Source organism: Scyliorhinus canicula, chromosome 4, assembly GCF_902713615.1.
Source record: "Scyliorhinus canicula chromosome 4, sScyCan1.1, whole genome shotgun sequence".
Lineage (NCBI taxonomy): Eukaryota > Metazoa > Chordata > Chondrichthyes > Carcharhiniformes > Scyliorhinidae > Scyliorhinus > Scyliorhinus canicula.
Genome location: NC_052149.1, coordinates 69215750 through 69242628, shown reverse-complemented (window position 1 = coordinate 69242628; position 26879 = coordinate 69215750). Strand labels below are relative to the sequence as shown.

General features: G+C 50.6%; 1 protein-coding gene across 4 annotated transcripts in view; it reads left to right on the top strand.

The window, feature by feature from the left end:
* The window catches only part of lrrc7 (leucine rich repeat containing 7), a 1013254-nt gene that overhangs the window by 793156 nt on the left and 193219 nt on the right, over positions 1 to 26879 (top strand). For all 4 annotated transcript variants that reach the window (XM_038794406.1, XM_038794408.1, XM_038794407.1 and 1 more), the window contains 2 exons: positions 4154 to 4283; positions 22544 to 22659. In XM_038794406.1, coding sequence (XP_038650334.1) covers positions 4154 to 4283; positions 22544 to 22659 — 246 coding nt within the window. The remainder of the gene's footprint in view (positions 1 to 4153; positions 4284 to 22543; positions 22660 to 26879) is intronic.

Genomic DNA, 26879 nt, shown 5'->3' with positions numbered 1-26879 from the left:
GGCAAGTAGGCCCCGCCTCCGAGGCGGGGTGTAAGTACCCAGAGTTCCCGGCGGTCGGCCATTCTCTGTAGTCGATCACCGGGCTAACAACTAGCAGATTAAAGCCACTATTTGGATCCTAAATGTGTCTTGAGTCGAATTGATGGTACATCACTGGTATCTCCCAGCCATCGGTGCACAGGTGCATCCAGCCGTCACCTATACCCTGTTATACATCGCGGACTGGTACATACAGTTCCCTGCGGACCACGCCCACCAGGATGCCCGCACAGCGGGTTTCGCCGCTGTTGCCCAGATGCCCATGGGCGATCGATGGAGTGCACATCGCCATGTGGCCCACCTCGGAGGAAAGGACCATTTGCCTAAACAGGAAGGATACACATTCAATGAACATGCAGGTTGTCTGCGACCACAGGATGACAATCCTGCACGTCTGCGCCAGGTATACTGGCCCAATCGTTCATCCCTGCCATGTTTGATGGATGCACGCCAGGGGTTACCCGTTGCAGTCGTGGCTGATGATGCCTGTAAGGAGGCCACAGACCGACAGGGAGCAACGCTACAACGATGCCCATGCAGTGACCAGGGGTGTGGTCGAGAGGTGCTTTGGGCTGCTCAAGATGCACTTCAGATGCCTGGAGGGGCCCTCCAGTACCCGTCGGAGAGGGTTGGCCGCATCGTCGTGGTCTGCTGCGTCCTGCACAACATAGCCCAGCAGAGGGGCGATGTGCTGGAGGAGGAGGAGGACGGTCAGGGTGAGGGGAATTCCTCACCAGATGAGGGGGATGGCGAGGGGGGAGCCGATGCATGGGACATGAGGGATGGAAAGGAACACAAGGCTGCCCGGCGCTGCCTGCTGGGCCAGGGGTGACGGGAGGCGCTGGTAGTTGCCCGTTTCGGTGACCATGGTGGGTGACAGTAGTGATGGGTATGGGCACAGGCAGTGGGTTCGGCACCTCCCCAACGGACGACCACCCTCACCTCCCCCACCCCATCACCACCACAACACCCTCATCTCCCCCACCCCCAAATCCCCCACCAACACAACACTCGCATGCACACCACCCCTCCATGACACATCCGCCTGCGGCACAATGGGATGGGGGCACGATCGATGGTGTACGCGGGTCTGCTACAAGGCATGGAGGATGATGACAGCCTGCTCTGCGATGGGCTCCGAGCCTTACATCGTTCGAAAATGTCTGACTCATGGCCACATCACAACCCTCCATCTGGGTTGACCCTGCACGCAGCCCTGACACTGCATCTCTTGGCCCTGTCGTATGGCCGGGGGCAGGCTGGCGTCGGGGAACCGTGGGGGTGGGGGGGGCTGCAGGTCACACGCACCGGATACCAACCTCTATCGTAGCACCCCTCACACGCACTGGCACACAGTCCCCGCCCCACCCACGCATGCATCGGTCAGAGGCAGTTCGCATAGGTGTGGAATGTGTTTAATAACACGCGTCCTGTACATGTGCTCTAGCCCATCTAACTAATCTGTGCCCTGCACCCATGTCAACTCACTCATCCGTGTCTACCTTTCTGGCCTTATGGGCCCTATGACTACGTCTAAGTGTTCCTCCAGATGGTACAGCAGAACTGGAGGTGGACTCCTGTGATTCCTGCCCTGTGACTGGAGTCCCCGTCGGTGGCCGCTTCCTGGGGTGGCCCGGCCTGGATGGGCCAGGCTGCACCTCGGGCAATTGGGGTGACGTGGTGCCACCCTGTTCTGCCCGCTGCCCACCAGGTGCACCGTGGCGGTGGTGGGGGGGGGGGGCAGAAGTGGCGTGGGGTTCTGGGACACCCCTGCAGGGGGACCCGGGACGGGCCCCAGCACCTTCTTCCCCCCCCCCCCCCCCCCCGGGTGCCCGGTGGCCCCCGAAGTTCTCCATGGGATGGGGATGCAGCGGATCCAGCACCTAGGGCACCGGCATCACATGGCACTGCCAATCCTGGAGGCCCGCGCTGGTATCGACCAGGGTCTGGACGTTCACGGCCATGGAGCTCAGGGAGTGCGCCATCTGTTTCTGGCTCTGTACAACGCCGTCCATCACCCGGCCAATGGCGCTGATGCGGTCAGCGATGGCCTGCAGAGACTGGGCCATGGCCTGCTGGGACTGGGCCATGGCCTGCTGGGACTGGGCCATGGCCTGCTGGGACTGGGCCGTGGCCTGCTGGGACTGGGCCTTGGCCTGCTGGGACTGGCCCGTGGCCTGCTGGGACTGGGCCAGGTTGCTGAGCGCCTCTGCGATGTTCAGCTGGCTCAGGCCCATGGATTCCTGTGCGGCAGCAGCCCTGTCCCAGGCTGCAGAGGCACGTGCCCGGATAGCCCCAGGTCTTGCAGGCTCAGACCCATGCCCGCCACCATTGTCTCCACCCCGGATGCCACCGGTGCAGTGTTGGCCTGTGTGGCACTCATAACCGGCACCATTTCCTACTTCTGGAGGTGGATGCACTCCTGCACTTGCGTCTCCAGGTGCTAGAAGCCGGCTGTCACCTTCTCACGCCCCTGGGTCACCGACTGCATCGGGTCTGTGGGTGGGCGGGGGAACTCCAGGGACCGGGACCCGTCTGGGCGACAGGTGTTTGTCGGGGCTGGGCTGCCCTCCCACCGTCCGGCCCCTCGGCTGTTCCTACCTCCAACTGCTGTACCGGAGTGGCTGTGTGGTACGCACCAGTTAATGTCCCAGAAGCCTCACCATTAACATGGCCAACCGAGGTGAGTGTCTTTGCGATGGCAGGGGGTGAGGGAGAGAGCTGTGACGCAACCTCAGTGTCTTCATCAGACCTGTGGTCGGGGTTCCCCTCGGGTGCCGTATCCTGTCTGTCCGTCCCCTCTGTGTTGTGTTGTGTCCTTTAATGTCTGCCTGTCCCCTGTGTGCTGGTTTCCTGTGTGGTTGTGTCATGTCCGTCTGTCCCGTGTGCTGGTGTCCTGTGTGGACGCGTCGTATCCGTCTGTCCCGTGTGCTGGTGTCCTGTGTGATCGCGTCGTATCCGTCTGTCCCCTGTGTGCTGGTGTCCTGTGTGATCGCGTCGTATCCGTATGTCCCCTGTGTGCTGGTGTCCTGTGTGGTTGCGTCGTATCCGTCTGTCCCCTGTGTGCTGGTGTCCTGTGTGGTTGCGTCGTATCCGTCTGTCCCCTGTGTGCTGGTGTCCTGTGTGGACGCGTCGTATCCGTCTGTCCCCTGTGTGCTGGTGTCCTGTGTGGTTGCGTCGTATCCGTCTGTCCCCTGTGTGCTGGTGTCCTGTGTGGACGCGTCGTATCTGTCTGTCCCCTGTGTGCTGGTGTCCTGTGTGGTTGCGTCGTATCTGTCTGTCCCCTGTGTGCTGGTGTCCTGTGTGGTTGCGTCGTATCTGTCTGTCCCCTGTGTGCTGGTGTCCTGTGTGGTTGCGTCGTATCTGTCTGTCCCCTGTGTGCTGGTGTCCTGTGTGGTTGCGTCGTATCTGTCTGTCCCCTGTGTGCTGGTGTCCTGTGTGGTTGCGTCGTATCTGTCTGTCCCCTGTGTGCTGGTGTCCTGTGTGGTTGCGTCGTATCCGTCTGTCCCCTGTGTGCTGGTGTCCCTGTACTGGTGTCCTGTGTTGTCACTGGACTGGGCTGGGGGGCTGTTGTTGGAGCTGCCTCCCCGTCACTGCTAGAATCCCTGCGGGCTAGCCGCCCAAGCGTGGCCGGGGGCGGTGTAAGCCTGATGCACCCGGTTGGTCTGCGTTGGTTGGCCGCCCAGGCGTTGGCCGGGGTTGGTGTAAGCCTGATGCCTCCGGTTGGTCCGTGTCGGCTGGCCGTCCAGGTGCTGGATGCGGGCGGTGTCCACTGGGTGATCCAGGTCGGTCACCGCATGGCCTGCAACACACAATACACCATCATGGTTAGGCGTGTGCAGGGGGGTGTGGTTCGCGGTACGGGGTCAGGGGGGAGTGCTGAGGGGAAAGGGCTGAGGGGAGAGGGCTGAGAAGAAAGTGCAGAGGGGAGAGCGCTGAGGGGAGAAGAAAAATATGCTTCTCAAAACTAGCTCAATTTGCACCCATAATTCCAATTACACTCAAAATAGAATTTCTAACCTATTGTCTTAAGTTGGGTGTCTCAGTCATTTGGAGTTTGCAGCCAACATTTGACTCTAAAAGCCGTTTAACTATGTTTCCCTCTGTGTATCAGACTTTCTGTCTTGGAGGAATTTGACTGCAGTTGTAATGAACTTGAGTCTCTTCCTCACACCATTGGATATCTACACAATCTCCGGACCTTTGCTGTTGATGAAAACTTCCTGGTAGAGTTGCCCAGAGAGGTGAGCTGCCTTTGTATGGCTGTACAATTTTAATAAATCATTATTAAATATAGCTTAAATTAGAAATAACCTTTAAATCCTTTTTGCTGTTTTCAAAAGTCCAACAAGCGTTCTAAATTAAAATAAAATTGACAAAGTATTGTTTAAATTGTTATTTTGGTGAAAAGCTTCTCAATCAAGGCAATGGGTTTCTGCTTTAGCGTTCCTGTTATCAGCTAGGGGCACATGTCAGAAATTGTGCAACCACAGCCTATAATTTTCCAACCAAGTGGAATGCTAATCCCATAATTCCTGAAGTATTTGAAGTTAAGGTTGATTTCAGTTACAGAGACAACTTTCATGTAAACTTCAAAGCTTCCTTTCGTCATCCCCTATTCTTACTCAATCTTCTAAGGTATCAAAAAACCTTCAGACCTCTTTGCCTCCCTTAGTCTTCCCTGCGCCTGCAATCTGTAGACTTTGAAAACCCCAAACTGGGTATCACAGTTGTTATTGGATGTTAGCATGGCTCGACTGGGAGACTCTTGCCTCTGAGTCATAAGGCTCTGGGTTTAAGTTTGTCTCCAGGGCTTGAGCATAGATATCCAGGCTGATACAGCAGTGCAACCTGGAGGGAGTGCTGCACTGTTCAAGGTGCCATCTTTTGGATGGGATGTTAAAACAACATCTCATCTGCCTGTTTGGGTGAAGAACCTTGGCACTATCTTGAAGAAGAGCAGGGGAGTCATCCCAGTGTCATGGTCAATATTTATTTCTCAGTCAATATTGTAAAATAACAATAATGCTTTGCTGTTTTTGGGAGAATGTTGTGCACTAATTGGCTGTTCCATTTTGTACATCACAATAGTGATGGAGCTTCAAAAATATTTGAATGGCTGTAAAGCACTTTGGGGTGACTGGTGCAGGAAAAGCACTGTATAAATGCAAATCTATCTTTCTTCTTCCTTTTCTCTTGACGTATCTAATTTGCATCCTCTATGTTCAACTTGAATGGGCTTATGCACTATGGGTGCATCTTCATTTAGATATTTTTCATTATATGTACACATTATTATGTTATGTTCTGCATATATATTGACAAACCTTTAAAATTTTAGCAACCTAAAGCCTCCCTAAAACAGTCAAGCCTGTAATATGCAATAAACAATAATTAGTTGTTGTAAATAATATTTGTCATACGGTTCGCGGTCAGTGAGAACGGCGACATGGGCGCAAAATCCCGCAAGATTCAGGCAACGAGATTCTCGCCAGTCGGATCACATTTCCCGATTTTCCCCACCCTTCACCAGTGATGTAACGTGGTTCGCATCCTCATTTAAATACATTTTCATCAATTTTAATATTATTAAACGGCCTGCCTGTCACATCACATAAACCTCCCCTCATTGAATATTCAAACATCTTTATGAAGACGGGAAACAGTCGAACGGATCCCACTGGTGCGCCAAGGTAAGGCTAGTCGCTGATGGGAGAGGGACATGCCCGTGCAGTGCCCTGACCCTGCCCACAGCAAAAGTGGCACTGCCTGGGTACCAGGCTGGCAGTACCAAATGCCCGGGTGCCAGAGGGAGTTCCAGGGTACCACCCTGCCCTGTCCCTGACTACCTGGGGGGGGGGCTTTGATAGACTGGGAGACTTTCCCAGGTGCCATTACGACTGGACCACATTTGTGGAAATCAGTAGTAAACGGCACCCTGGTGCGGTCTCCAGGTGCGGCCATTAGGTCCTGGATGCTGGGAGAATCCTACTAATGCATATTTAAATTAGCCTACTTGCTCATTTAAATATGCAGATTTGGATCACGCCCAGTGAGATCTCTCTCGAGATTGAACGGTCTCGAACATCATCAAATTGGGCGCAACAAGGCCCTTGTATGCTATGGCATGATTGCTAGGGCAGCACGGTAGCACAGTGGTTAGCACTGTTGCTTCACAGCTCCAGGGTCCCAGGTTCGATTCCTGGCTTGGGTCACTGTCTGTGTCATGTCTGCACGTTCTCCCTGTGTCTGCGTGGGATTCCTCCGGGTTCTCCGGTTTCCATCCACAAGTCCCAAAAGATGTGCTGTTAGGTAATTTGGACATTCTGAATTCTATCTCTCTCTCTCTCTCTCTCTCTCTCTCTTCCCCCCCCCCCCCCCCCCCCCATAGCTTTCTCTGCTCTAAGGAAAACAACTTTAAAAGTTGGTCAAGTCAACTCTGCAAAGATCAAAGAACATTACAGCACAGGAACAGACCTTCAGCCCACCAAGCCTGCGCCAATCATATTCCTTATTTGAACCTGCTAGTTATTGCCCAAACAATTTGTATCCCTCCATTTGCCGCCCATTCATGTGTCTGTGAAGATGCATCTTAAACATTGTTATTGTGCCTGCCTACACCACCTCCACTGGCAACATGATCCAGACACCCACCAGCCTCTGTGTGAAAACCTTTCCTCGCACATCTCGCCTAAACTTTCCCCCTCTCACCTTTAACCTGTGGCCCGTAGTACTTGAGTCTTCCACCCTGGGAAAAATATTCTGAGTATTCACCTCTCCTACTTTTGTAGACCTCAATCAGGTCTCCCCTCAGCCTCCGTCTTTCCAACAAAAACAATCTGTGTTTATTCAACCTCTCCACATAGCTACCACACTCCAGACCAGGCAACATCCTGGTTTCCTTCTTTGCTCTCTCTCCAAAGCATCCACATCCTTCTGGTAGTGTGGTGACCAGAACTGCACGCAATATTCCAAATATGGCCTGACTAAAGTTTTATGCAGCTGTAACATGACCTGCCAACTCTTGTACTCAATACCCCGGCCAATGAAGACAAGTGTGTCGTATGACTTCTTGACCATCTTACCCACCTGCATTGCCACTTTCATGCAACTTTGGACCTGAATGTCCAGATCCCTCTGTATGTCAATGCTCCCAAGAATGCTGAAGAATTTTAAGATTCAAAAAAAACAACGGGCAGGATTTAACCACTGCGTTTCATCGGGGCAAGACGATTAACTAGCGAGGAAGGCCAAAATCAAGGCAAAAATCAGTACTCGGGTGGGGAACTCCTCAGGAGGGTCAGGTTGGTCAGTGCATTGAAGCATTTCAGGTCGAGTGTTCTCCTGGACCAGGGAGGGGTGGGGGAGGGGGGGGGGGGGGGGGGGAGTGGTTGCAGGAGTGAGGGGCTTTTCGTTTGTGAGGCCTTCAAGCCATCTTTAAATATTGTAGATACCCAGAATGGGGGCAAATACAGCTGCTGCCTGTCTGTCCTACCAAACACTTCTAGGACAAAGCCCTGTTCTTGGTTACATGCTGAAGGTCACTTCAACTGCCTTTGACTGTCAACAGCTTCGAGCTTCTCAGCCTGAAGGAACTGACCTTATTAGTTGGGAGAGCACTTCACAGCTCTCAAGTGACTTCTCGTGGATAAACATGCCATGTCTCAGATGATGATTATTGCATCACATTTCAATCAAACTTTTAAGCCTCAACAGTTTGCCTGACCTCTAGAAGTGTCAGCACCAGAGACGCAGCAGCCAAAAACCAAATACTCAAGTGCTGGGCTTCAGCACTGAGGATATCCTCGTGACCAAAGGGTGAGGGTGTAGATCAGAGGAGGATACCAGAGCACTGTCTCCTTAATGTTTGCGGCAGGGATCTAGGGTCAGGGGTCTCGGGGCTCCTGCTGTGGCCGGGCTTGAGTGTGCAGAGCGAGGTTTTCCAGCACAACTGGCTTGGTGGATGGCACTCTGAGATTTTGCGGGACACTTACATGTGGGGCAGGATTGGGTGATTTGGGGGTCCCGGGGTGGAAGCCCAAACTGACTGGCAGTCTATCGCCTTCTCAAATTTCTACGGAGACCAAAATGTATGGTGATGTCGGTGCCACAGTGGAGGCCCTCGTGGTGCTGATGGCAGCCTTGAGCAGGGACTTGTGCAGTATATTGCAAGCTACAGCTAAATAGTGCTCACACCCATCCCCTAAATGGGGTCTGCATTGGGAGCGGGAGGCAGGTGGGAGCGGAGGGCAATGTGGGTTCATGTGAAGGCAGGCCCGTTGTGTAGATTAATGTGACTACTAATGTTGTCCACTGAGATGTGTGTCTCTGAGCTGGTCGATGATGGGGATGGTAGCTGTGACACCTCAGTGGTGGTCTCCTCAGAGCTTGCCTCCAAGATATGAGTGGCACAGTAGCATAGTGGTTGGTACTGTTGCTTCACAGCACCAGGGTCCCAAGTTCGATTCCTGGCTTGGGCCACTGTATGTGCAGAGTCTGCACGCTCTGCCCGTGTCTGCGTGGGTTTCCTCCGGGTGCTCCAGTTTCCTCCCACAAGTCCCAAATGATGTGCTTCTAAGGTGAATTGGATATTCTGAATTCTCACTCAGCATACCCAAACAGGTGCCATAGTGTGGCGACTAGGGGATTTTCACAGGGGGTGGGGGGGGAAACAACTCCGAATATTCCAGCCCGATCAGACAGAGATCCTGCGAGTCAATGGGCATGTGGTCAGTAAGAGGGGAGGATCATTTTGTCTGACATGAACAACGCGCTTGAGACAGGTCATCTGGGTGAAGGAGCAGTGGATCCTCACGTATGTGGTGCAGGCCAACCTCGCTGTTGGTGACTGCTTTCTTTTCAGCCAACCCCACGATTTCCAGGCCCTGTTCCTCACAAGGGGTGAGTACTTGGATCTCTTGTACTCTGGTTGGCATCTTGGCCATTTCCCACTTATTATGGGCTATCTTCTCCTGCGGGGACAAGGAGAGTGCCTTGTGAGCCGCGTGCTTGATGGATCAGGAGTTCTATAGCAGGTGGCATGTGTGGGCACCTCAACTGGACGTGAAGGGGTAGTGTTGTTGGATGCTGAGGGTGCTCAGGAGCAAGCACGAAGATCGGATGTGGAGATGGTGCGAGGTGTCAGCCAGTGGTTTGTTGGGGTTGTGGGGAGCGGATTGGGAATTTGAGGGTTGGCAGGCGGAACTAATGCCAGGTGAGAGGTGGTAACTTACCCTTTCAGCTGGTAGATGTCATTGGTCTTTTTCCAATATTGGATGCTGGTCCTCTTGGTCATGCTGCCCGCACTGACAGCTGCTGCCTCTGTTTCTCAGGCAGGATTGGTGATCCTCTTGCTGATCTTCTGACCCCCTGGGGGGAACAGGATGTCCCATCTCTCATCAACAGCGTTCAAAAGCCTGGCCAGGTTGGCATTGCTAAAGTAAGCAGCAGACCTGCATGTTACTATGCTTGTGCGTTGACTGGGATTGGTGAGGGAGCACTTAAAAGCTCCCCCTTGTTAAAGGCAAGACGCTGAGACGTGAGTCTGGTGAATCAGGCGGCAAGATAGCCATTAATGGCGAGAAGCACAAGAGTGTCATTAAATAGATGCCGAGGTGACTTCTGGTGGCGGCAGGAGAAGGTCACAGATAAGGCAACTCCTGCCAGAGTGCTTGATTTTTTTAGTACATTTAGCCCAGACTGGGGGAGTTTGGTTGACAAACCCAACCCATCTAACTGTATTTTATGAGAAAATGTCAAAAGCCGTGAAAAGGATTGTTGGAAAGAAGGGTACGAGTGGTAGTCCTTCAACGGAGGTGGAGAAGGTGTGAGGCTCGTTGGGAGTAAAGGTGTCAGAGGCGACCTCGTCAGAAGGGGCCGTGCGTATCACGGTAGAACCGCTGATGGAGGTAATGGCACTCAAGTTCGAGAGACAGTTTGGCAGGCACTTTGAAAAGCAAGGAAGGGAGATGATGGAGACCCTCAAAAGTTCCATTGAGGACGCACTGGGCCCGATAAGAGAAAGTTTGGGAAGGACCATGGAGGCGGTGAAGGAGCATGGAGAGGGGCTGAAGGAAGTGGAGGAGACCTTGTTGTGACTTTGCGACCAAATTGCCTCACTGGAATCTGAGCTGCTGGTGGTGGAGGATAGGAATAAGGCCCTGGGATTTGAACTGAACTGAGTGGGACTTTAATGGGTGTTGATGGGATTGTATTGTTGGGGGATGTTTTAATATTTTTGTGTAAATGTTTGGTTAAGTGGTTCTTATTGTTCTGTATTGGAGTGTACATGCTGTTGGGCGACTGTTGGGTGGGCCAAAGAGGTTTGGGGTAATGAGTAAGGCAGTAATGTTGATAATATATGACCCAAGATGAAAGGTTGGGATGTGCAAAGGCTTTGATTATTCCTTTGTAGTTTGTGTGTGGGTGGGTGGGTGTAGGGCGCCGGAGGGGGGGGGGGGGGGGGGGGGGGGTTTCTATCTCTTTTCTTTGTTCTTTGGGTGTGGGACCCCACTAGCAGTTAGATCTTAGCTAGTGAATGGGAGTGAGGTTGGGGGAGGGGCAGCGACCTGTTGGACTTGTTTGGACAGGTCTCGATGAGCCTAGAGTTTGGTAGGGGAAAGGGGGTGGTAATGAGAGAGCATTGTTCGTTGGGTGGTAGCTGGCAGGTGTCTAGATTAGGGGAATTTAAGGGGGACGGTAAATAGTAGATTGTTGATGGTGACCAGGGGGTTTTCTTTGCCTATAGGTGGAGCTGGTGGCCATTTTGGGTGGGCCTTGATTCTAGGAACGTGGAAAAAAGGGGGAATAATACCTTGTGATGGAAAAGGCAGACTTGAGATGGAGGGGGAGTGAGAGACCTCGATGAGACTAGTCCCCTAGAATGTTACACTAGCACCAGTCGTGCCAGGATGCCAGGCTGGCATTTGCCGATGTTACCATGCCCGGAGGCCGACCAACCAGGGCCCTCCAATCGCCTGGGACACCCATCCAGGTACCGTTAAGCCTGATCCCCGGTTTGGAGTCCAGTACTGAACTGTGCCGGCTGGGGTCTCCTCAACGGGACTAGGCTTATCGTGCCTGGGGGGGGGGGTCTCCCAGGTGATTGAAGGGCCGCGGATGGTCGGCCTCTGGGCATGGTGGCACCCTGGCACTGCTGGTGCCAGCCTGGCACCGTGGCACTGTCGGTCTGGCACCATGGCAGTGCCATCCATGTGCTGGCCTGACACTGCCAGGCTGGCACTAGCATGCCAGGATGACAGGCTGGCATTTTCCCATGCCATGGATCGGACCTGGGGTGCCCTACCCATGTGAGGTGGGGTGCGGGGGCGGGTGGGGGACGCTGAGGACTTCCAACAGATGAGTTCGGGCGTTGCGAGGATTGGAGGTTGCCTCGGGTTTCAAGAGAGCGAGGCGCCATTTAAAAATGGTGTCCTGATCGCATCCTGCACTGAGGAACTCCGCTTGTTGGAGCTCCTCAATGTAGGGAACGATGCTGCTACTCCCGCCAAGAAAATACTTTTTTTTTCAGTTAGATTATGCTCCATGTCTTCCTCAAGTTGTCAGGAAAGATCAGACAGGTTTTGTCAAAGGCCGGCAGTTGTCGTCTAATATGTGTCGATTGCTAAATGTTGTGCCTTCCCGACTGAGGGGCCTGTTCCAGAGGTAATCACTGCATTAGATGCCAATGAGGCAGTCAATAGGGTACAATAGGGGTATCTTTTTGCAGTCTTGGAGAACTTTGGGTTTTGACCAATGTTTGTGTTTGGATACAACTGTTGCACAAGTCCCCAACAGCTAGTGTTCACACCAAACCATAAACTCGGGGTACTTCCAATTAAATAGGGTAATGAGGAAGGGATGCCCTTTGTCCCCTCTCATGTTTGCATTTGCGATAGAGCCTTGGGCCATTGCGATGAGGGCTTCAGGTAAGGGGAGGGGGATAGTGAAGGGAGAAGTGGAACACCTATTTACATATTGATGCACGATCAATTGCGCAAAGACGAGAGTTGAATACAACTGAGGCTTTAATACACTAAGATGTGTGGCCTCCTACAGCAGTTGGCGAAATGGCTGCTGTACGGGGAGCACACATGTTTATATGCAGGTAGGGACTACCCCTGTACCTGTAGTACAGGGCCTTACCATACATACCCTAATATATACAGCAATGTATATACCACATTCACCCCCTGTTAAAATTGAGTCCGGCAGGGGTGGTGGAGAACTATATACAGCACAAGTTTAATATACAGAGAAAAACATTTTGAGTCCAAAACCAATTACAGGTTTAGCCGGTCCGGAGCCTTGATCTGACGTTGGGAGCGATGCAGTGGTGGCGGCGATTCTGCCGTCGGTCGCGTCCTTGGTGATTCCGGGAGCGTACCGAGATCCTCTTCCTCCTCGGGCGTGGGCAGGGGGAGGATGGATGGTCCTGGGGGGGTTGCTGCTGGGTGTGCCAGGGGAGGGGAGGGTGGTGCCGGGCTGGGGGGGTGTGTGTGTGCGGAACCTGCTGGTGCCAGGTCCCTGAGGGAGACAGTATCTTGGTGGCCGTCGGGGTACACTACGTAGGTAACTGCACCCTTTCCACCAATGGGTCTGCCTTGTGGAGTCGTACGTGCTTACAGAGGAGTACGGGTCCTGGAGCTGCAAGCCAAGTCGGGCGCGAGACCCCGGCGGTGGACTTCCTGGGGAGGGCAAAGAGACATTCATGGGGTGTGTCGTTAGTCGCAGTGCATAGGAGCGACCGAATGGAGTGCAGTGCATCGGGGAGGACCTCCTGCCAGCGGGAGGCTGGGAGATTTCTGTGCCATAGGGCCAGCTGGACGGCCCTGCAGACCATCCCATTCTCCCGCTCCACCTGTCCGTTTCCCCGGGAGTTATAGCTGGTCGTCCTGCTAGAGGCGATACCTTGTGGAGCAGGAACTGACGCATCCTCATGAATGAGGATCCCCTGTCACTGTGGATGTAGGCGGGGAAGCCGAACAGAGCGAAGATTGTGTTGAGGGTTTTGATGACGGTGGCATATGTCATGTCGGGGCATGGAATGTCGAAGGGGAATCTGGAGTACTCATCGACCACACTGAGGAAATACGTGTTCCGGTCGGTGGAGGGAAGGGGCCCTTTGAAGTCCACATTGAGGCGTTCAAAGGGGCGGGAGGCCTTCACCAGGCGCGCACGGTCCGGCTGGTAGAAGTGCGGTTTGTACTCCGCACAGACCTGGCAGTCTCTGGTGATGGCCCTGGCTTCCTCGACAGAGTAGGGCAGATTGCGAGCCTTAATGAAGTGGTACAACCGTGTGACTCCCGGCTGACAAAGGTTGTCGAGCAGAGACTGGAGTCGGTCCACCTGAGCGCTGGCACATGTACCTCGGGATAGGGCATCGGGGGGGCTCGTTGAGCTTACCGGGGCAATACAAAAGCTCGTAATTGTAGGTGGAGAGCTCGATCCTCCACCTTAAGATTTTATCATTTTTGATCTTGCCCCGCTGTGTGTTGTTAAACATGAAGGCTACCGGCCGTTGGTCAGTGAGGAGAGTGAATCTCCTGCCGGCCAGGTAATGCCTCCAATGCTTCAACAATGGCCTGGGTCTCTTTTTCAACGGAGGAGTGCCGAATTTCGGAGGCATGAAGGGTTCGTGAAAAGAATGCCACGGGCCTGCTTGCCTGGTAGAGGGTGGCGGCTAGAGAGACGTCTGATGCATCGCTCTCCACCTGACAGGGTACCGTCTCGTCGACTACGTGCATCGCAGCCTTGGCGATGTCGGCCCTAATACGGTTGAAGGCCTGTTGAGCCTCGGCCGTCAGGGGGAAAAGGGTGGACTGGATGACTGTGCGGGCCTTCTCCGCATAATTTGGAGCCCACTGGGCCTAGTAAGAAAAGAACCCCAGGCAGCGTTTGAGGGCCTTGGGGCAGTGGGAAAGGGGGAGTTCCATGAGAGGGTTCATGCGGTCGGGGTCGGGCCCCAGAACTCCGTTCTGGACCACATAGCTGAGGATGGCTAAGCGGTTTGTGCTGAATTCGCACTTCTCCTTGTTGTAAGTGAGGTTTAGGAGAGGGGCGGTGTGGAGAAATTTGGCAAGGTTGGCGTCGTGGTCCTGCTAGTCGTGGCCACAGATGGTGACATTGTCTAGGTACAGGAAAGTGGCCCGCAGCCCGTACCGGTCGACCATTCGGTCCATCTCCCTTTCGAAGTCCGAGACCCCGTTGGTGACGCCGAAGGGAACCCTAAGAAAATGGTAGAGGTGGCCATCTGCCTCAAAGGCAGTGTATGGGTGGTCCGCCTTACGGGTGGGGAGCTGGTGGTAGGCGGATTTTAGGTCCACAGTTGAGAAGACCCGGTACTGTGCAATCTGATTGACCATATCAGATATGCGTGGGAGGGGGTACGCGTCGAGCTGCATGTACCGATTGATGGTCTGGCTGTAGCCCACGACAATTCTGTGTTTCTCCCCTGTTTTCACCACTACCACTTGGGCTCTCCATGGGCTGTTGCTGGCCTCGATGATGCCTTCCCGAATCAGCCACTGGACCTCGGACCTGATGAAGGTCCTGTCCTGGGTGCTGTACCGTCTGCTCCTGGTGGCGACGGGTTTGCAATCCGGGGTTAGGTTTGCAAATAGGGAAGGTGGGTCGACCTTTAGAGTCGTGAGGCTGCACACAGTAAGGGGTCTTACTGTATCGGGATGTGTGAAGCTCTCGGTGCTCCCGGAGTCCAGCAGACAGGAGATCTCGTGCCCATCAATCTTCACGCTTGTGGAGGCGGTTGCTAGATTGTGCGGGCGAGACTTGGTCGATCGTGACCGAGGCGAGCCGCGGCTGGTCGTCACTGGTGTCAGACAATGGGGTGCCCGGGAGGCACGGGGCCTCGAACGGTGGTGGCGCCCATGTGCTGTGGGGGAGACAAGATGGCAGCGCCTGACGATCCTGAGGAGGACAAGATGGCACGTGGCGGGAGTTGAGCAAGATGGCAACGCCCATGGGCCGCATGTGGTCTGGGGAGGGGAAGATGGCGGCGCCCACTGGCCGTGTGTTGTCCGCGGGTGGGGAAGATGGCAGCGCCCACTGTCCGCACGCGGGGGGGGGGGGTGTCGGAGTAATAGCGGCGACTGAGTGAGCCTGGCACACCACAGCGAAGTGCCCCTTTTTGCTGCAGGTCTTGCAAAGGGTGCTCCGGGCCGGGCAGCGTTGGTGGGGGGTATTTTGGCTGCCCACAGAAGTAACATCTGGGGCCGCCGGGGTTGGCTGGTTGGTGCGTGGCACAGGCGTATGGTTGGCTGAGTGGGGTCCCCGATGGGGCGGCCGTCTGCGGGTTCCACGATGCGTAGGAGGGGTGGGCTGCGCGGCCGGGGGTGTAGGCCTGGATATTGCACGAGGCGACCGTCAGCTTTTTGGTTGCCGCGAGGTTGAGCGTGGCCCCCTCTAAAAGTCGTTGGCGGATGTGATCTGACGCAATGCCCGGAACGAAAACGTCCCGCATGAGTAAATTCGAGTGTTCCGTGGCCGTGACGGCCTGACAGTCACAGTCTCTGACCAGGGGAATTAGGGCACGCCAGAAATCTTCTGTTGACTCACCAGGGAGTTGACTACCAGTTGAGAGGACGTGCCTGGCGTAAAGCCTGTTCGTCCGCTGAGCGTAATTCTCTTTCAGTATCGCCATGGCTTCATCGTAGGTCGGCGTGTCCTTGATAAGCGGAAAAACGCTGGAGCTCAGCCGCGTGTAGAGGATCTGGATCTTCTGAGCTTCCGGAATTGGGTCTGGTGCAGACCTGATGTGAGCTTCAAAACAAGCTAGCCAGTGTTCAAAGTCCTTTTTGGTGTTGCTTGATTGCGGATCCATTGCTGGCTATCCGGCTTGATGCGGAGGTCCATCTTCTGAAAACTTTAGTGTAATAAATTGATGCACGATCAACTGCACAAAGACAAGAGTTGAATACAACTGAGGCTTTATTACACTAAGATGTGTGGCCTCCTACAGCAGCTGGCGAAATGGGGAGCACACATATTTATACTCCGCCTACTGAGCGGAGCCAGCAGGCAGGGACAACCCTGTACCTGTAGTACACGGCCTTATCATACATACCCTAATACATACAGCAGTGGTTACTACCACACACATGCTCCTCATTTGATTGCAGAAATGTTTACCACATTTTTAAGTTTAGGTGCTTTAGTAAGGTCAGAGAAGGGGGCAAAAGAGGGGGGGGTGTGGCGCTGCTAGTCAAGGACAGTATTACGGTGGCAGAACGGATGCAAGATGGGGACTCTTCTTCCGAGGTAGTATGGGCTGAGGTTAGAAACAGGAAAGGAGAGGTCACACTGCTGGGAGTTTTCTATAGGCCACATAATAGTTCTAGAGATGTAGAGGAAAGGATGGCGAAGATGATTCTGGAAAAGAGCGAAAGTAACATGGTAGTTGTTATGGGAGACTTTAACTTTCCTAATATTGACTGGAAAAGATATAGTTCGAGTACATTGGATGGGTCGTTCTTTGTACAATGTGTGCAGTAGGGTTTTCTAACACAATATGTTGACAGGCCAACAAGAGGTGAGGCCACTTTGGATTTGGTTTTGGTTAATGAACCAGGCCAGGTGTTAGATCTGGAGGTAGGTGAACACTTTGGAGACAGTGACCACAATTCGGTGACCTTTACATTAGTGATGGAAAGGGATAAGTATACCCCGCAGGGCAAGAGTTATAGCTGGGGGAAGGGCAATTATGATGCCATTAGACATGACTTAGGATGTGGTTGGAGAAGTAGGCTGCAAGGGTTGGGCACACTGGATATGTGGAGCTTGTTCAAGGAACAGCTATTGCGTGTTCTTGATCAGTACGTACCAGTCAGACAGGGAGGAAAGGGTAGAGCGAGGGAACCGTGGTTTACCAAAGAAGTGGAATCTCTTGTTAAGAGGAAGAAGGAGGCCTATGTGAAGATGAGGCGTGAAGTCTCAGTTGGGGCGCTTGATAGTTACAGGGAAGCGAGGAAGGATCTAAAGAGAGAGCTAAGACGAGCAAGGAGGGGACATGAGAAGTCTTTGGCAGGTAGGATCAAGGAAAACCCAAAAGCTTTCTATAGGTATGTCAGGAATAAAAGAATGACTAGGGTAAGAGTAGGGCCAGTCAAGGACAGTGGTGGGAAGTTGTGTGTGGAGGCTGAGGAGATAAGCGAGATACTAAATGAATACTTTTCGTCAGTATTCACTCAGGAAAAAGATAATATTGTGGAGGAGAATGCTGAGACCCAGGCTATTAGAATAGATGGCATTGAGGTGCGTAGGGAAGAAGTGTTGGCAATTCTGGACAAGGTGAAAATAGATAAGTCCCCGGGGCCTGATGGGATTTATCCTAGGATTCTCTGGGAAGCCAGGGAAGAGATTGCTGAGCCTTTGGCTTTAATTTTTAGGTCATCATTGGCTACAGGAATAGTGCCAGAGGACTGGAGGATAGCAAATGTGGTCCCTTTGTTCAAGAAGGGGAGTAGAGATAACCCCGGTAACTATAGGCCGGTGAGCCTAACATCTGTGGTGGGTAAAGTCCTGGAGAGGATTATAAAAGATACGATTTATAATCATCTAGATAGGAATAATATGATTAGGGATAGTCAGCATGGTTTTGTGAAGGGTAGGTCATGCCTCACAAACCTTATCGAGTTCTTTGAGAAGGTGACTGAACAGGTGGACGAGGGTAAAGCAGTTGATGTGGTGTATATGGATTTCAGTAAAGCGTTTGATAAGGTTCCCCACGGTCGGCTATTGCAGAAAATACGGAGGCTGGGGATTGAGGGTGATTTAGAGATGTGGATCAGAAATTGGCTAGTTGAAAGAAGACAGAGAGTGGTGGTTGATGGGAAATGTTCAGAATGGAGTTCAGGTACGAGTGGCGTACCACAAGGATCTGTTCTGGGGCCGTTGCTGTTTGTCATTTTTATAAATGACCTAGAGGAGGGCGCAGAAGGATGGGTAAGTAAATTTGCAGACGACACTAAAGTCGGTGGAGTTGTAGACAGCGCGGAAGGATGTTGCAGGTTACAGAGGGACATAGATAAGCTGCAGAGTTGGGCTGAGAGGTGGCAAATGGAGTTTAATGTGGAGAAGTGTGAGGTGATTCACTTTGGAAAGAATAACAGGAATAAGGAATATTTGGCTAATGGTAAAATTCTTGGTAGTGTGGATGAGCAGAGGGATCTCGGTGTCCATGTACATAGATCCCTGATAGTTGCCACCCAGGTTGATAGGGTTGTGAAGAAGGCCTATGGTGTGATGGCCTTTATTGGTAGAGGGATTGAGTTCCGTAGCCATGAGGTCATGTTGCAGTTGTACAAAACTCTAGTACGGCCGCATTTGGAGTATTGCGTACAGTTCTGGTCGCCTCATTATAGGAAGGACGTGGAAGCTTTGGAACGGGTGCAGAGGAGATTTACCAGGATGTTGCCTGGTATGGAGGGAAAATCTTATGAGGAAAGGCTGATGGACTTGAGGTTGTTTTTGTTAGAGAGAAGAAGGTTAAGAGGTGACCTAATAGAGGCATACAAAATGATCAGAGGGTTAGATAGGGTGGACAGCGAGAACCTTCTCCCGCGGATGGAGGTGGCTAGCACGAGGGGACATAGCCTTAAATTGAGGGGTAATAGATATAGGACAGAGGTCAGAGGTGGGTTTTTTACGCAAAGTGTGGTGAGGCCGTGGAATGCCCTACTTGCAACAGTAGTGAACTCGCCAACATTGAGGGCATTTAAAAGTTTATTGGATAAGCATATGGATGATAAGGGCATAGTGTAGGTTAGATGGCCTTTAGTTTTTTCCATGTCGGTGCAACATTGAGGGCCGAAGGGCCTGTACTGCGCTGTATCGTTCTATGTTCTATGTAACATTCCTGGGCTTCATGAAACTTGCAACTGAAAGAAAAACAAAAACGCAACAGCAATTGAAGGAGTTGAATCAATCTTGGAAATATGCAAATATATAGATCGGAAATTTCCCAATATTTGTGAGTCTCAGGCTATGACTGAAAACCGGCATGCTTCTCCCCAGAAACGGTGCCAAGTTTCCTGACAAGATTTTCTGGCATTTTGTGGTTTATGCCGTCACTCTCGTGGGGTGGAGCCTGATAGAGCCGGCATGGCTGGCTCCAAAGAAAGCAGTGCGCCATCTTTAAAGGGCGCCCCAAACTACATTTAAAATATCGCCCCAAACCCCCATGGACATGGAGGACCACCCCCACAAGCATCAGGGCGCTCCTGGCTACCCCTCCACAACAAATGTTTCAGGAGGCATTCTTCCGCCCTCTTCCCTGCACACCACAGGAGTATTGCAGGCCCTTCACAACTCTCCCCTTCACTACCATCACATCCTGCACCTCGCAGGCATCGGAGCTCTCCCCTCTTTCCCCTCCTCCCCCCCCTTGCCATCATCGGGCTCTCCCATGCCCCCGCCCCCCCCCCCCCCCCCCACCACACAAAAGAGGAATCCCCTCTCCCACATTGAAGGAGTGTTTACCTACCCTGTCAGAGCCCCCTTATGCGCCCATTTGGCATTGTCCACTTGGCGCTGCTTGCAGCACTGCCAAGGGGCACTGGCAATGTGTTGGAGCAATGCCCAGCCTTGGCCCTCAACGCCCAGGGCCTCCAGACACAACCATGCCCCCAGCGTGTTCATCATTTTGGAAACCAGCAGCGATTTGTGCCAGTGTGATGTCACGCTGCCAGGGGTGAAGGATCCATTGTTGGTGGGCGCTATGGCATAAAGCCATTTAATTATTTTAAAATTTGTTCTATTTCATGAAAATCAGGTTCACACCCTCGTTGGTCACCAGCGGGGAGGGCAGGGAAGATCTCAAACTGAGATCTTCCCCACGTAAATCTGCTTTTGATCCTCTCATAAGATTTATCAGCCCTAATAGAATATGTCCCTATGGCGAATGAGACCTGTACTCAGTACACACGGTGGCTTTCTTACCTACTTGTGAGAAAGGATTTATTCACAGTTCTTTTGCTGATAAATTACTGTCTATGCTTTGGAAATTTCCTAGAATACATCAGGGTGGTTGGCCATTTGGCTGCCTTAGTTTGAACTGTGGATGGGGAGCCAGCACTAGCAGTAGCTGGCTGTTGGCAGTCTTGCAACTAGAATAATCTTTATTATTGTCACAAGTAGGCTTAGATTAACACTGTGTGGTTGTCACCACTGTTGTATTATATATTGCATACGAAGGTATTACGGTAAGGCCCCTGTACTACACGTACGGGGGTAGATCCCTGCCTGCTGGCTCCGCCCAGTAGGCGGAGTATAAATGTGTGGACTCTCCAAGCTGCAGCCATTTCAGCAGTAGCTGCGGGAGTCTCCACATCTCTGCATAATAAAGCCTCGATTACTCTCTACTCTCATCTCGTTGTAATTGATTGTGCATCACACAGCAATGAAGTTACTGTGAAAAGCCCCAGCCACCACACTCCGGCACCTGTTCGGGTACACTGAGGGAGAATTCAGAATGTCCAGTTTACCTAACATCACATCTTTCAGAAACCAGAGCACCCGGAGGAAATCCACATAGACACAGGGAGAACATGCAGATTCCGCACAAACAGTGACCCAAGCCGGGAATCGAACTTGGGACCCTGGCGCTGTGAAACAAAGTACTAACCACTGTGCTACTGTGCAGCCCCGAGCTGGACAACACAAAGAGTGGAGGAGTAGAGGGGTGTAGCTCACAGGAAACAGTACTCGCAACACAGAGTGTGTAGGCTGAGACATGTCAGAACAGCCGGGGGCTCAGATTGTCAAGTCAGTTGATGGTAGACATCTGGAGCCACCTAAAGCAGCTTTATTGCCAGATAGACCTGGTGGAATGTGTTACCTGTGGCTGTAAAAAGACCATAATTCTCTGGATTCTTCCAGGGCTCTGTTGGTGACATATTCAAGATCTTCCAGTTGGGAGATCATAGATTCCTAAGACAGGAGACTGGGTCATTTACCAGGTTTGCAATTATGCCAATTTCATCTGTGACATTTGCAGTCAGATTGAGTGGGTACCCAAGTTTATATCTCTGGTTAGCTTCCCACAGATATAGCGTATCATTGACTGCACATACATGACAATCCGTGCACCCTCATATCAGTCAGGGGTATTTGTGAATTTCATGGGCTTCCATTCCATCAATTGTACAGCTGGTGTGCCAGCATGAAAATATATCTTTGCAGGTGTGCACACGATTCCCAAGGAGCTGTCTTGATGTCTTCCTGACTGAACTTTCAGACCTGCAATTAGAAGGGTTGCTGCTAGGAGCCATGGAACCTACCTGAAAAGTATGATTCTTTGAGTTTGATTATGTCACACTACTGCTTGGCTAGCCTGTGGGGCAGCTCTTCCAATGTCTGCGCATATTCCCAGATGTTGCTTTGTAGGGTTGCTGGGCTGGGTGGGCCTTTGTCCTTTCTTGTGTCTAGGTCAATACCAGGTTGTCCACCCAGTTTTATGATTCTTAATTTATTTTGCTACACTTTAATACAACTGAGTAGCTTGCTGGGCCTTTTCAGAGGCAGTTTGGAGTCAACCGCATTGCAAAAACACCATGAAGGGTATTTGTGAACCAGATGAGTATTTGCAACAATCCAATAGTTTAACGGTCTCATCAATGCTAACTTTTTAATTCTAGATTTACTTAATTTGCGGGGTTTAAATTCCTCAGCCGCCATGGTAAGAATTAAGATCATGTCAGTGATAATTAGCATCAGCTGCCATGTTGGGATTTATCAGATCCATGATAATTAGTCCCAGCCTCCAGATAACTAGTCCAGTAACATAGCTGCTTATACTGTAACCACTTTAGGTCTCTACAGGTCTCTGCAAAATGTGAGCTTCTGATTGCAAGATTATTGCAAACCTTTGCTAAATTGAGATCAAGAAATTCCCCACAGGAAGGAATTTAAATACCGTTACCCCCATCAATGTCCACAGTTCATTTCCCGTATAGATAACACTAGCTCCAATCGTATTTATTGTCTTTCTCTCACTTGGAAGCAAAAAAGGAGGGGAAATAGCATCATATTTTGGGCATCCCATGTTTGGAAAGTTAAAAATACACAAAATAACAATTCCACTGAGGGCCATAAATGGTTCCGGAGTCATACTTTCAGCAAAGCTCTGTGCTTCTTATTATTTTGAAATTCTGTGTCACATTTGGGTTCCTAAATGTCAATAAGTGGTCTAATATGGATGCATGAGCCTCATGCATTGGAATAATAGTACTGATTAATGAAGGGCAATCTTATTTGGATAATTATAATTGTGGAGATAGCAATGTGAACAATTATTATCCAATTATAGCTATAATTGTGATGCATTGTGATTTTGAATTTGTGTAGTGATCCTTTAAAAGGGAGATCATATTCTCATTACAAATGGTCTCAATTGCTGTTGTACTGAAAGGGATGTGCACTTTGAAACATAAGTCAGCAGGTTTCATAGGTATTATAATGCAATCTCTTCCTGATATATTTTTTAATACAGATTGGAAGTTGTAAAAATGTGACTGTTATGTCTTTGCGTTCGAACAAACTGGAAAGGTTGCCTGAAGAGATTGGACAGATGCAGAAACTGAAAGTGTTAAATTTAAGTGATAACAGGTAACACAAATTCTTGACTTTGTAGAATTTATTGAAAATACATGTGTTTATTAGCACTGCAATACATTGCATGCAGTGCTGCAAAATCATCTGTTCATTTCATTGGCGCAACATATCACTGTCTTAACGCAGTCATTCACAGAAGCCATACAACAGGTTGTATGAAGCCAGTTTGTTCATCCAGGGTATGATGTGTGCTTCTGGCGTACGAGTTATTGAAATTTACATTTAAAGTTAAAACCAACAGAGGACATGGTAGCACAGCGTGTGCTCCACTTTGCAGAATGCAGATTCATGTCCTCAGTTTCTTAAACTATGGATTTCCTATTTTAATTGTGTTGCATCCGGGATACAGGAACCATTAAACATCCGTCACCTAGTAGCTAGTATCCAGTCCTACAGTGGTAGCAAAGAAGATGAAAGGTATAGCCAGGGCAGTCAGTTCTAATTCTAACATTTGGAGTACAGCCATTCAAAGCTGCATAACATTTAATAGCCGTACCAAGTCAGAGAAGGTAAGAGGAGCCATTCCAAGAATATGCTGTACTTACCATTTCTGTCATTTGCAATCACCTCTTCCTCATTGTGATAAAATGATTTAAACAGCTTGATATCAAGATGACAATGGGGTATCTGCCAGAATTAAGCATAAGCATGAGAAACCTCCAAGAAATCCAGTGCACAAGTCATTTAGGGAATAAAATTTCAATTAATTCTTTAGAACTGCTGAGTCATTTAATATTTGTTTGAAGCACTTAGCAACACTGCATTTTCTATATGTGTGTAATTACACCAAATGGGGTAATGTCAGAAAATGTACCTAGTGTATCATGCATCATCTTACTCTTGCCTTATTTAAATACACTGACCCATTTTAAATCAGAGGCATTTCCAGTGTGCCAAATATTTTCTGGCAGAAATTTGGGTGAGAGCAAAAGGGAGTAGGAATCCATGTACCTGCCCAACATAATATTGTGCACAAATCAGATGGTATTCATTGGAAAATCTTGGATATTGAATGTCTCTTATTCACAGTTTTTTTCTCCATTTTATGCTTTAGAAGTGCTGGTTAGACACAACCTGAAATCAGAACTTCTCCATTAAATGGTGATTCAATGCATTATGAATGGGAAATTCTACCAAAAACCACTTTCCCAATTCAGGATATACAGTAGGGGGAGTATTTCACATAAAACCTTAGCAATGTTCTGTGAACTTTAATGAATAGAAATTGGGAATGGGTGGTCATTGATACTTCAGTGAATGTGATGCACGAGGAATCTCCACAGGAGTATGGCACAGTGGCAGGCGGTGCATTATATGGTTTGGAACTGCTTATATTTTGAGGCAGTAAAATCACCACAACACTAAAGGTTGTCCTTTGAGCTGTGTTCGTTTTAATTGTTTACAAAATATATTTTTAATGCATGGATGGCATAATTAATTAGCATCTTTTATAAATTCTTGTAGAGCTGGTTATAGAGTTAATTCAGAAGTAAATACAAACTGCAATGTAACTCAAAATAAGCATAAATTAAATTCCAAACTCTTATGCCAGTCAAAACGTAAAAATGGAAGATATCCTCTGAGTTACCCTTGGTGTTAATTAGTGGGTTGAGAATATATTCCTGCGTTATTAAGATTTGGGGACATTAACACGTTAAGGTTAATTAATGACTGCCACATTCAATGTGGGAAATTTATGCAAATGAAAAAATTGGAGTCAGAGAATTGTTGCATGCAGTATTTCCAGAGGCCTGAAACCTTTATATGTTTTTAAATTGTTAAAACTCAATCCATGTTCAATATTCATAGAACTATAGATTTATTGGTTCCGGCACAGGAGGAGGCCCAACCAGTGCAGGACACAGGAGGAGGCTATTCAGCCTGTCATGTCCATGCTAGTATTCTGCAAGAGAAACTCAGCCACTCTTACCCTACTCTTACCTCTCAGCCCTGCAATTTTTTTCTCTTCAGGTAAATAAGCGATTCCGTTTTGAAAGTCACAATTGTTTCTGCCTCCATTACACTCTCAGGAGTACATGCCAGATCCTAACTGCTCACTATATAAAAAGCTTTTCCAGATATCACCTTGATTCTTTTGCCATTCACCTTAAATTGAAATCTTCGGGTTATCGACCCTTTGCCAATAAAGACAGTTTCTCCTTAACTACTCTCCCTAACTACTCTGTCCAGACCTCTCATGAGTTTGAAAATTCTATCAAATCTATCTCATTCTTCTTGGCTTTGAGGAGAACCCAGTTTCTCCAACCTAATTGCGTAAATGGTAAAAAGAATTGCCAGATGTTGCTGTGCAAGGGACCTGGGTGGAGGGTCTTGGTGCCCCAATTGGGCTCGGGGAGGTAATAGTGGGGTTGGGGGCGATGCAATCGGGCAAAGCCTCGGGTCCAGACGGATATCTGGTGGTGTTTTATAAGACGTTTTCTGGGTTGCTGACGGGAAGGGGGAAGAGTGCCCCCCGACCAGACTGGTCACGTGGAACGTTCGGGGACTGAATGGGCCAGTCAAATGGACCTGTGTGTTGGCACACTTGAGGCAACCGAAGGTGGATGTGGCCATGCTGCAGGAGACACATCTGAAGGTGGGGGGCCAGATTAGGCTAAGGAAGGGATGGGTTAGGCAAGTGATTCAGGGTTAGACTTCAAAATGAGGGAGGGTGGCAATTTTGGTTAATAAGCGGGTGGCATTCGAGGTGGGGAATATAGAGGCGGACCCAGTGGGGGGGGGGGGGGGTGGGATATGTTATGGTTAGTGGGAAACTGTAGGGAATGGCTGTGGTGTTGGTGAATATATATGCCCCGAACTGGGACATCGTGGAATTTATGAGGCGGGTGCTGAGGAAAATTCCGGACCTAGATTCGCATTGACTGATCATGGGGTGGGGGGGGGGGGGGGGGGGATTTTAATACGGCCCTGGATCCAAGGCTGGACCGGTCGAGTTTTAGGTCTGGGAAGGTATCAATTATGGCGAAGGAACTCCGGGGTTCATGGAGCATATGGGGGGGGGATCAATCCATGGAGATTTGGGAGGCCGAGGAGTAAGGAATGTGCATAATGTGTATTCCCGGTTAGACTTCTTTGTGATGGACAAAACGCTGCTGGCAGAGGTGGTAGATGCTAAATATTCAGCAATAATGGTGTCAGAACATGCCCTGCACTGGTTGGGCCTGCTAGTAAAGGAAAGGGCCAGCGCCCGCAATAGAGGTTGAATGTGGGGCTATTAGTGGAGGCGGAGGTGTTTGAGCGGGTGACGGAGGCCATTTGGTGATACATTAAGAGCAATGATATGGGTGAGGTATCGGCGGGGGTGGTCTGGGAGGCAATGAAGGCGGTTAATAGGGGAGAATTAATCTCAATTCGGACCCATAAGGAGAAGCTGGAGCGAGCGGAGTTCGACAGACTGGTGGGTGAAATTCTGCAGGTGGACAGGAGATATGTGGAGACTCCAGAAGACGGGCTTTTGAAAGAGCGTCAGAGACTGCAACTAGAATTTGGGCTCCTGTCCACAGGTAAGGTGGTGGGGCAGCTGAGGAGGGTAAGTGGGGGCAGTCAATGAATATGGGGAAAAGCTAGTTGGATGCTGGCGCATCAGTTGAGGAAACAGGAGGTGGCGAGAGAGATTGGGAAAGTGAGGGACACAGGGGGGAAGGTGGTTCTGGACCCGGCGGGGTTGAATGATGTGTTTCGGGAGTTTTATAGCAAGTTGTATAAGTTGGAACCCCCTAGCTGGGGAGGAGGGGATGGAATGATTTTGCCCGGGGTTGGGGGGGTGGGGGTGGGGGGGGGGGGCGGTGCTGGAGTTCCCGAGGGTAGATGAGGAATCGGTGGAGGGTTTTGGTGCCCCAATCGGGCTCGGGCCGGTAATAGTGGAGTTGGGGGCGATGCAATCGGGCAAATCCCCGGGACCGGACAGATATCCGGTGGAGTTTTATAAGACGTTTTCCGGGTTGCTGGGCCTCTTTGGTAAAGGCTTGCAATGAGTCAAAGGAGTTGGGTGTGCTCCCCCCAACGTTATCGCAGGCATCAATTTAAAGATCCGGAAAGCTGTGGGTCGTATAGGCCAATTTCCCTGCTAAATGTGGATGCAAAATTGTTTGCAAAGATCCTGGCCACACTGATCGAGGACTGCGTCCCAGGGGTGATACATGAGGACTAGACAGGGTTTGTTAAGGGGCGACACCTGCCGACCAACATTAGGC